At 39.5% G+C, this 12,154-nt stretch overlaps 1 protein-coding gene across 1 annotated transcript in view; it reads right to left on the bottom strand.

The window, feature by feature from the left end:
- The window catches only part of LOC136866372 (putative fatty acyl-CoA reductase CG5065), a 257,496-nt gene that overhangs the window by 145,122 nt on the left and 100,220 nt on the right, over positions 1-12,154 (bottom strand). The window contains exon 3 of the mRNA XM_068224970.1: positions 8,673-8,921. Within this exon, the coding sequence (XP_068081071.1) occupies positions 8,673-8,921 (249 nt within the window). The remainder of the gene's footprint in view (positions 1-8,672; positions 8,922-12,154) is intronic.

Here is a 12,154-nt window from a genome sequence, read left to right as displayed (position 1 = left end):
AGCTTTCTTCTTATCTCATGCCTTCTACATCAAGACTGAAGATCGTCAACATGGACCCTCATCGAGTGTTGAAACTCATCCTCCCAATGAAGTTGGGAGGCAGAAACGAGCTCATCAGAGGCTGAGAAGAAGTGGATGTAGAAAAACTGGAACTGATGAGGAGAGAGCCTATCTACTGGAAGACTGTCAAGTATGAAGATGTGGAGACGGTCCTTGTCCTTTTATGTTTGTCTTTGTCTCAATTGCTATTGCTTCCTCTTCCATTGCTGACCTGTAACTGTGTTTATCCTGTTTTTTCCTATTGATGTTATCCTATTATGTTTTCCTATTCATGTTCCTGTCTTTCTAGTTATTACTTGATTCGTCACTTGTTTATTCTTTTCCATGACTTAATTTGAAATTTACACAAGCCATCATTTCAATGATGAAAATGGAGACAACTTGAATGTTTGGGGAAAATATGTGCAAACCATCACTGATAATGTCCGTGGTAATTATTATTACTGCATGAATCTGAATTTTTAAAATGAAAATTAGGCTAATGAGATACTGCCCCCATCCTCTTCCCCAAACATTTCATAAGAGACCTGATATTAACAAATACTGAGTAGATGAAGCTCATATGTAGGACATCTGATGGTCATATTTTTGAAAACACCACTTTTGAATACTAATTAAAATGTAGAGTTAAAAACTACTTTTGTTTTACATGGTGGATATTGATTGTCTTCCACACCAGGGAAATGCCGGGGCTGTGCTTTAATTAAGGTCACAGCCTCTACCTTCCCAGTCCTAGCAACTTCCCGTCCTTGAGTAACTGAAAATCTTTGTAGTGTTAGTGTGACGTTAAACCAATTGCAGTAATAAGACGATGTACTGATGATGGCTTCCTCCCAGGTAAAATGTTCCGGAGGTAAACTAGTCCCCCATTCAGATTTCTGGGTGGGGACTACATGGCAGGGGGCAATCATCAGGAAGATGGATACTGATATTCTGCGAGTTGGAGCATGGAATGTTAAAAGTTTGAATCGTTGTGGTAGGTTAGAGAATCTGAAAAGGGAGATGGATAGACTAAAGTTCGATGTAGTTGGTATAAGTGAAGTACGTTGGCAGGAAGAGCAGGATTTTTGGTCAGGCGAGTACAGAATTACCAACACAAAATCAAACAGTGGGGAATGCAGGAGTTGGTTTAATAATGAATAAGAAAATCTGGCAGCAGGTAAGCTACTACAACCAGCATAGTGGAAGAATTGTTGTCGTCAAGTTAGATACCAAACCAATGCCCACCACAATAGTGCAGTTCTATATATGCCAACTAGCTCAGCAGATGATGAGGAAATCAAAAGAATATATGAAGAGATAGAAGATTTAATACAATATAAAAAAGGTGATGAGAATCTAATTGTGATGGGAGACTGAAATGCAGTGGTAGGCATGGGAACAGAAGGTAATACAGTAGAAGAATTCGGATTGCAACAAAGGAACGAAAGAGGAAGTCGGCTGGTAGAATTCTGCACTGATCATAATTGAGTTCTTGCCAACACTTGGTTCAAACACCAGAAATTATGGCTGTATACGTGGATGAGATCTGGAAACACTGGAATGTATCAAATAGACTTCATTATGATTAGGTAGAGATTCAGAAACCAGGTGTTGGATTGCAAAACTTTTCCAGGAGCAGACATGGACTCTGACCACAACCTGTTGGTCAAGAAATGCCATCTGAAGTTGAAGAAATTGAAGAAAGGAAGCAATGCCAGGAGATGGGATCTAGACAAGTTGAAAGAAAAGACTGTGAGGGATTGTTTCAAGGAACATGTTGCACAAGGTCTAAATGAAAAGGCTGAAGGAAACAATAGAGGAAGAGTGGATAGTCATGAAAAATGAAGTCAGTAGGGCTGCTGTAGAAATGTTAGGAAGGAAGAAAAGATCAACTAAGAATCAGTGGATAAATCAGGAGATACCGGACCTGATTGATGAATGAAGAAAATACAAGAATGTTAGAAATGAAGAGGGCAGAAAAGAATACAGGCGATTAAAGAATGAAGTGGATAGAAAGTGCAAGGTAGCTAAGGAGAAATGGCTGAAGGAGAAGTGCAATGGTGTTGAAGATTGTATGGTCCAAGGAAAATCAAGAAAACCTTTGGAGAAAGGAAATCTAGGTGTATGAATATTAAAAGCTCAGATGGAAGGCCACTTGTAGGGAAAGAAGACAAAGCAGAAAGATGGCAGGAACATATCCAGCAGTTGTATGAAAGTAAAGATGTAGATGATTTGGTTCTGGAAATAGATGGGGCTGTTGATGCTGATGAAATGGGAGACCCAAGTTTGACAGAGCTATGAGAGACCTAAATAGGAACAAGGCACCTGGAATTGATGACATTCCCTCTGAATTACTGACTGTCTTGGGAGAAACCAGCATGGCAAGGTTATTCCATTTAGTGTGTAGGATGTATGAGACAGGAGAAGTGCCATTCGATTTTTGGCAGAATGTTGTTATACCTAATCCCAAGAAAGCCGGTGCTGACAAGTGAGAAAACTACCGCACCATTAGTTTAGTATCTCATGCCTGCAAAATTTTAACATGTATTACTTACAGAAGAAAGGAAAGACAAGTTGATGCTGAGATGGGAGAAGATCAAATTGGCTTCAGAAGAAATGTAGGAATGTGTGAAGCAATCCTGACTTTACGTCTGATCTTAGAGAATCAAATTAAGAAGGAAAAGCCCACGTACATGGCGTTCATAGATCTAGAAAAGGCATTAGATGATGTTGATTGGACCAAGCAATTTGAGACTCTGAATGTGATTGGGATCAGATACCGAGAACGAAGAATTATCTACAATCTGTATAAAAATCAGTCTGCAGTGATAAGAATTGAGGGCTTCAAAAAAGAAGCAGCAATCCAGAAAGGAGTGAGGCAAGGCTGCAGCTTGTCCCCCCTCCTTTTCAATGTTTACATAGAACAGGCAGTAAAGGAAATCAAAGAGGAATTTGGAAAGGGAATCAAAATCCAAGGAGAGGAAATCAAAACCTCGAGATTTGCCGATTATATTGTTATTTTATCTGAGACTGCAGAAGATCTCGAGAAGTTGCTGAATGGTATGGACGAAGTCTTGGGTAAGGAGTACAAGATGAAAATAAATAAGTCCAAAACAAAAGTAATGGAGTGCAGTCGAACGAAGGCAGGTGATGCAGGTAATATTAGATTAGGAAATAAAGTCTTAAAGGAAGTAGATGAATATTGTTACTTGGGTAGTAAAATAACCAGTGATGGCAGAAGTAAGGAAAACATAAAATGCAGACTAGCACAAGCAAGGAAGAGCTTTCTTAAGAAAAGAAATTTACTCACGATGTTTCTGAAGACTTTCGTGTGGAGCATGGCATTGTATGGAAGTGAAACATGGATGATAACTAGCTCAGAAAGAAAGAGAATAGAAGCTTTTGAAATGAAGTGTTACAGAAGAATGCTGAAGGTGAGATGGAATAATAGAATCACGAATGCAGAAATACTGAATCGAATTGATGAGAGGAGATCGATTTGGCTAAATTTGATGAGAAGAAGAGATAGAATGATAGGACACACCTTAAGACACCCAGGACTTGTTCAGTTGGTTTTTAAAGGAAGTGTAGGCGGTAAGAACGGTAGGAGTAGACAAAGGTATGAATATGACAAGCAGATTAGAACAGACTTAGGATGCAATAGTTATGTAGAAATGGAAAGATTAGCACAGGATAGGGTGGCATGGAGGGCTGCATTAAACCAGTCTAAGGACTGATGACTCAAACAACAACAATTTTAATTAGTATAGTATTCCTGTAAAATGATTGATTTATCAAACCTTTATTTTAAATTACATGGAAACTTTTTCTTTGACAGGAGGAGCAGAATATTACAGAAATAAAAATTCATCACTGGAAGATCCAAAAGCTACCTATCATTATTCAAAGACTAGATGAATAAGGCTGTGAATATCATTTTATGAGTAAGATGAAAGGAGTAAAAGAAAATATTTTCTTCCTCTTCAATATTTTAGTGTTGATGTTTCCTAGACAATTTTCTAGGCAATTCCTTCTCCTAGAAGCATAACCAAAATATGAGAAGTACAACCAATGAAGTTTGAGGGATAGACCTGACATAACAGAAAACTATAAATGAAGTTGGTCACAGAGGAAAGAGTCAATTCAGTATTTAGCATGCAAAATCTGAGCAATAACTAATGATTACAGTGATCTTCCAGCTACAAAAATAATAAAACCATCAGCAATATTTACTGTACATAGTACTTACATTTGTTACCAGTCATTACACATTTTTATCCCTTCTAATTTTGACCATGACTTTTCTTAATTTTCTCCACCAAAATCAGGATTAAACACTCTTTTCCTCAGATATTAATTTACATCTGAAGCCTCCGTGGTTCAGACGGCAGCGTGTCGGCCTCTCACCGCCGGATACCATGGTTCAAATCCCGGTCACTCCATGTGAGGTTTGTGCTGGACAAAGCGGAGACGGGATAGGTTTTTCTCCGGGTACTCCGGTTTTCCCTGTCATCTCTCATTCCAGTAACACTCTCCATTCTCATTTCATGGCATCTATCAGTCATTAATATATATCACTTTGGGAGTGGCAACCCCATCATACTAACAGCCTATATATGCTTCATTCATTACCTCCCTGTCCCGGTCAATGACTGGAAAACAGGTTGTAGGTTTTCATTTTCATTAATTTATATCTCATATATAAACACATATGAAGGATATTCAATGGTTGCTTCGCACACTGGACTAGATTTTCATGAAGTATGCAAATCAATAATCAAACACTAGCAACATATTGGAACAAGGGCTGTGTACTGCTCTGAAAATACAAGCTTGGATAGAGAAGTGGCTTCATTAATTCACCACTGTTTACTGGATTCTTGTTTCCATGAATGACATACACAACCATATTTCAGAGTCACTTTACCACACAAGTATCTAAATATATCAAGAAGTTTGTACCAAAATGGAAGGAATATTAGTTTATTATTTTGCACGAGAGCAGTTCTGAAAAATTATCTACTCAGGAAGCAAACAGCTACATTAGAGAGGATCAGACTCTAAATCTAAAAGAAAAATACCTTACCTTCTGCCCAACAGTCAGAGATCTATCTATAAACATAATTTAATTATTTACAATGCCTACTGTCATTAGGAAAATAAAACTAGGATTCTAGTACAAGTAGTTTACAAGATATGGTAGTTTGAAAATTGTAAATACTGTCAGCTGTCTGATCCATGTGTCAGCTTTAACTTAAGAAAAATATGGATTCTGAAGAAGACAGAGAATAGGCCTTCAAAGGTTGTGTTCAGTATGGCAATCACCAGCTTCCAGTCTGCCATGCAAAGACTGATGCAGACGTTCTAGTCATCAAACATTTCAGCGCACAGCAGTAATACGTTGTTTCATATAATCTGGTGTAGTCGGTATGTCCTGGTAAAGTGTCTTTTAGCTTTTCCCACAGAAAATATTCTCAAGGGGTCAGAACTGGAGAATGTGCCAGACATGGTACAGGTTCCCTTCATCTAATCCAGTGATTTGGAAATGATCGGTGCAGACAAACTGTAGTACTACGCGCTGGACAGCCATAATGCTGATACCACATGTTCCTCTTAGTCTGCAATGGAACGTCTTTTAACATCTGTGTAAGATGGTCTGTTACGAGTTGGAATACTTTTGATAATCTAGCATTTCTTCTATGAAAAAAGGGCCTATGAGCTGATAGTTTACTATTCCACACCTGACATTTAAACTCCATGGATGCTGAAGTTCCAGCTGATGAGGCCAGTAGGGATTGCTTACAGACCAATAATCCATGTTTTGGAGGTTTACTTGGCCATGATTTGTAAATGTTGCTTCATCACTAAACAAGATACATGAAAAATCTGGTGTATCTTGCCTTAATGCTCTTGTACAAAAGTTAACACAATTCTCAAAATCGTTTCCATGCTGCTCTTGATACGGATGGAACTTACAGTATGACGGCAGAGAACATGTAGTACATTTGCCTAACTTATGCCACTTTCTTGTGCGATTGCAAGGAACTAATGTGCAGATCTACAGCAATCACAGCTAGAATATTAATTTCACCCTCTTCTCCAGTCACTCATTCATGTTACATTTTCTAGGTGTTAAAATTCCAGTTTGGTTGAAGAGGTTTACAAATACTTGTCGAGATGGGCGACGTCAATTGGAATATCGTTCCGCGTAGAGAGCAATACAATGAACAGCATTCTTCCTACATTCTCCATACACCATTAACATGTCGGCTTTTTCAGCATTGGTAAATACCATCTTCCACCACATCCGTCCAACTTCTTGAACTATCATAAAGTAACTGACAAGGAAGTCATAATTTAATAAGTGTACTGTAAAAGAAACTAGCCTAAGAACATCATAGCCTTATAACTAAGCAGGTGAATGGAGCAGACAACTGTCAATATTTACAACAATTTAGCTCCAAAACTACTTTTATTAGAATACTGAAAGAAGAAGAAAAAACACCATTAACATTCTAGTTTTATTTTATTAATGCCAATAGGCATTGTTCCATTTGAAAATGTACTTTTCTAAAATAATACATAATAATGACTAAAATCCGTGTATGAGCTACAATTATGAGACCTTGGTTCCAGTTCATTTCTGTGAAAACAGCACATTAACAGCACCTTCCAAATCAGAAATATTTTGGGTGTAAGTTTTATGTGACTCACCTATCTACATATATGGTATAACATTTCTGTTCAATTGACAATATTGTCTTCTAAACATGGAGTTAAGAGTTCAGTCACCTATAGAGAGAGGAATATTTCTTACTGTTCCTTCAAAAATACTATTGATAATAAAAGTCCCTATCCAATGGCAGTCTTAAGAGAGTTGATGGAGTTATTACAGCATATTTTTTTGATATTGGCCACTATAACCTCTACTACCAATTCCTTTGTAGTTTAGGATGACAGGAGTAAGCTAGTACCATTGTATTCTACAGAATTGCTAACCTGCAAGCTTTCCAAATGAAGGTGCTCTGTTTGTTTCTTTGAACTTATCTGAGGTCAGTGGATTTATTTCGGAAGTCATATTGATTTTTATGCTAAATAATGAAATGGAGTCATCCAAGTAAAATTTGTCTTGTTTACCAAAATTGAAAGAATCAATATCAACTCATTTATTAAATCAATCAATAACGCCATAAACTCATCATCAGATGACTGAAAGAAAGTACTGGTCTCTTAAACCATTTCATAGTAATTAACACCTACTTCTGATGAAGAAATTAATTACCGGTAATATATAACATTAGTATGTGATACTAAAATAATTAAAGATTTAATATTTCTTTATTCCTCAAATAATACCTATAAACTGATTATTTTTGTTGTTTATATTTTTGGCTGTTCTTATCTTATTTGCAATCATAAACTATGACCTATGACATTTTAGAGCAGTAGGCAGTGACAATCATCATGTTTTGTTATGATGAAAGAGGCATCACCATTGAGATCTACAGTGGATTAAAAGGTACTTTGCATCAAAGTGAAAACACCATCATGGATCAATACTGAACACTATAATAATGGTACGTGGCCTTTGGAGAGGCCTGGTACAGGTCTTTGAAGTTGACAACCAGTCTGAATACTGAAAATTACGACAAAGAAGATGAAAGACCATAATAGGCAAAAGGTGAAAATAAAGGACAAGTTTTTTTTTTTTTTTTTCCGGTGGCTTTACGTCGCACCGACACAGATAGATCTTATGGTGACGATGGGGATAGGAAAGGCCTAGGACTTGGAAGGAAGTGGCCGTGGCCTTAATTAAGGTACAGCACCAACATTTGCCTGTTGTGAAAATGGGAAACCACGGAAAACCATATTCGGGGCTGCTGACAGTGGGATTCGAACCCACTATCTCCTGGATGCAAGCTCACAGCTGCGCGCCCCTAACCGCACAGCCAGCTCGCCTAGTAAAGGACAGGTTTATGATCTTTAAGATTCAGCTAATGAGCATGGACCTTCAACTGGCGAAATGAGGTCGCCATGTAAGTATTGCAAGCTGTAGGCCTGTTAGCATGGTCTAAATGAATTATGGTGGTGTTCAATGGGCTGAATACTCAGGGTCATAAGCTTGATGTCAAAAAGATAGAGAGAATGAACAGAACATTATGTACATTTAATATAATTCCACAAGCTTCACATAAACAGTCTGTGCGAATTTCTGAGATTGACACAACCAAATGTATTCATACTCGTACACTTAGACGGAGGAATAAAAGGATTAGACTATCCTTCTATTGATGATGCAAGTAAAAAATATTTTTAAAATGCATCATGGAAGTAAGAAATTGATAAAATTAATGAGGAAAGTGACAGCTTCAAGATATGCTAATAAGAATTCCCAATGAAAGAACTGAAAAGGAGAGAGGACAGAATTCAGTCTTAGAGCTTATGTGCATAATAAATATAGCTGTAATTGATAGTATTATTCATAATGTTGCAATTTTATTGGCCAAAAGTGCTGATTATTCAATGACAAACCTAATAAGGGTTTGAAAAATATGTGACTGAACTCTTACATTTACTCTTCTATCTAAGAATCCAGGAAAGGATTGAATAAGATGCAATATGAAACTTACCTTGAGGCTCAACATGCGGTGACACAACTCCACCAGCTGTTTGGTGCCCAGCATGTTGATGGTGACCGATAACTTGAGGGCTTCATCAAACCTGACAGTAGCAGCCGAATGGAACACTATCGATACTGTCTGGATTAGGAGATTCTGGTCCGACTGACTGATACCCAATTCCGGTTCAGTAATATCACCAGTGATGGGCACAATTTTGTTCAATTCGAGAGGACGCTCTTTCCGAACTCTGTCAAACAGCTGCAACAGTAAGGTGTACCAATCAATTATTTCCAAATTTCTGACTGAAATTTGTTGGTATCACTCATGACTTATGTTATTGACTTATTTGATGCATAACATACAATTTACATTATAAGTGAACTTCCTGTTTTACAGTTTAAATGTTATTTTGATTATTGTAAAAAGTCTAGTTTAATACGCATGTTTCTAATTTATCTAAAAAGATGTGATTTCAAAGACCTGTCAGCAAAGTATCGTTTGCTTGTGATCCCTAATTCTTTCATCTTACTGGAATGTTTTGAAGTTTCCTGTTGCTTCTGTTTTAGAAGCATTAAGAACTACACTATAGCCTCAATGAAATGAAATGAAATGTCCTATGGCTTTTAGCTCCGGGATATCCCAGGACGGGTTCGGCTCACCAGGTGCAGGTCTTTCTATTTGACTCCCGTAGGCGACCTGCGCGTCGTGATGAGGATGAAATGATGATGAAGACAACACATACACCCAGCCCCCGTGCCGCAGGAATTAACCAATTAAGGTTAAAATCCCCGACCCGGCCGGGAATCGAACCCGGGGCCCTCTGAAACGAAGGCCAGTACGCTGACCGTTCAGCCAATGAGTATAGCCTCAATAATGGAGAAGGAAGGAGAAAATTTCTGCACTTCACTCAATGAGAGAGAGTAGGAATACTCTTGACCGAAATATTATGTGCACTCGCGTTAAGAGGTTGTTTATGACATAACCAATAGGCATCCACCATTTTCCCAGTTTCATTTCATGTTAGGCCATGTAGGTTTGGAATTTATATTTTACTAAATTTAGTGCAGATGGAACACGAAAGGAGCCCTTTTTTTACATGTGTTTCAACGATGTGTCAACTTTAAGAAATTGTTCTCAGAAACCAGATCAAATCCAATTTTAACACAGTATGCAATGGAATGTTTTATGCATTGTTTATAAATTTCAGATTTGTATGTTTCCTTGAAAAAAAATATGTTATTTTGTAAGGTAACGTTTTCTCGCCTATAGGTGGTTTGAAAATTGTGCTTTTGGTCACATTGCAATCTTTATACATCCAATGGTTAGTGGTGATTGTGGTGATTATTGTTTTAAGAGGAAGTACTACTAGGCAACCATCTTCTATATAACACTAATCAGAGAGAAAAAATAGAAGGGATCTGACATTTCGAAAATGAAGGTATCGGCCAAAGAAAGACAAGGGCCACAAAGGGCATGAAAATGAAAGACTCCGTAGGCCTCGGGAACCTAATACCATCGGGGTCGGAAAAGAACAAGAGTTGACCAAGAGAGGTCGGATAGGATAGATGAGTGTGAGGAGCCTGGCACAAGTAAGTGTAAGCAATGCCAGGTCTCAGCTAAGGGTCCCGTGGTCGCCAGCCCACGCTCCCAAGTTCAAAGCCCCTGGGGCCCCTTTTAGTCGACTCTTACGACAGGCAGGGGAGACCGTGGGTGTTATTCTACCACCCCCACCCACAGGGGGACGTAAATGAATTCACTTTATATATATACCGGGTGGTTCTCTAGTCCCTCATTTTTTTCGGAGGTAGTTAACCCAACTAAAGCGCATATCATAGTCAGTAGCGGCGATTAGGGGAGTGGACAAGGGGGAGGGAAAATACGTAGAACATAATAGCGGATACAGTAACATCGTCTCTATCCAATGTTGTACAAGGAAACACAATACAGTACAGTAGGTAGGCTACACTGGATTGCCCATTATGCTACGCACAATAATTTCATAGTGTACGTGTGACGTACAGTCTTATCTTCACAGAGCCCCCTTTTTGGAGAAAATATTACATTTTATTCACATTTTAGCTGGCTGAAGCTAGGAATTATTTAAAAAAGCAATTTGTACAAGCCCTGTTGTCTTATCCACTAATTCTTTCCTTTCTTTCTTTTCTCTTTTCTTTCTTTCATTATTAACAAAGTCCGCCTCTGTGGTGTAGTGGTTAGTGTGATTAGCTGCCACCCCCGGAGGCTCGGGTTCGATTCCCGGCTCTGCCACGAAATTTGAAAAGTGGTACGAGGGCTGGAACGGGGTCCACTCAGCCTCGGGAGGTCGAGAGTTAGATTCCCTCCTCAGCCATCCTCGAAGTGGTTTTCCGTGGTTTCCCACTTCACCCCACTTCACCTCCAGGCAAATGTTGGGATGGTACCTAACTTAAGTCCACGGCCGCTTCCTTCCCTCTTCCTTGTCTATCCCTTCTAATCTTTCCATCCCCCCGCAAGGCCCCTGTTCAGCATAGCAGGTGAGGCCGCCTAGGCGAGCTACTGGTCATTCTCCCCAGTTGTATCCCCGACCCAAAGTCTCACGCTCCAGGACACTGCCCTTAAGGCGGTAGAGGTGGGATCCCTCACTGAGTCTGTCAGTTTCTTAATGTGTAGTCAAATACTAAATTATTTTAATTGTATATTCACGCCAGTCCGCCTCTGTGGTGTAGTGGTTAGCGTGATTAGCTGCCACCCCCGGAGGCCCGGGTTCGATTCCCGGCTCTGCCACGAAATTTGAAAAGTGGTATGAGGGCTGGAACGGGGTCCACTCAGCCTCGAGAGGTCAACTGAGTAGAGGTGGGTTCGATTCCCACCTCAGCCATCCTGGAAGTGGTTTTCCGTGGTTTCCCACTTCTCCTCCAGGCGAATGCCGGGATGGTACCTAACATAAGGCCACGGCCGCTTCCTTCCCTCTTCCTTGCCTATCCCTTCCAATCTTCCCATCCCTCCACAAGGCCTCTGTTCAGCATAGCAGGTGAGGCCGCCTGGGCGAGGTACTGGTCATTCTCCCCAGTTGTATCCCCGACCAAGAGTAGAGGTGGGATCCCTCGCTGAGTCCGAGGGAAAAGCCGAACCTGGAGGGTAAACAGATGATGATGATGATGATGATGATTCTTAGGTAAACAGATAAGAAGATGACTAAAGGTGTTATTACTTAATCTATTCGAGGGCGGTTATAACCTCGAACGATATTCTTGCCTTCTACCCAAGGAACAACCACGAATTTAAAAGCACGATGAGGAAAATGGCAATACGTTACTTCCCTGCTGGCAAGCAGTCAGAGACGTTGCCATGGTAACCTGTAGGTTCGTTGTCGGTCTCTCGGTCACTCAATGCAGAGCACGATACCCGCAGAAAATAGTAAATTTCTCCGTCATGTGAAGAGTAAGGTAAATTATGAACATAACGAAAGTTGTTTATAATGAAGAGACGTTTCACGTACGGTCCACAGAGTT

Source organism: Anabrus simplex, chromosome 1 (genome assembly GCF_040414725.1).
Source record: "Anabrus simplex isolate iqAnaSimp1 chromosome 1, ASM4041472v1, whole genome shotgun sequence".
Lineage (NCBI taxonomy): Eukaryota > Metazoa > Arthropoda > Insecta > Orthoptera > Tettigoniidae > Anabrus > Anabrus simplex.
This window is presented reverse-complemented; position numbering and strand designations above follow the sequence as displayed.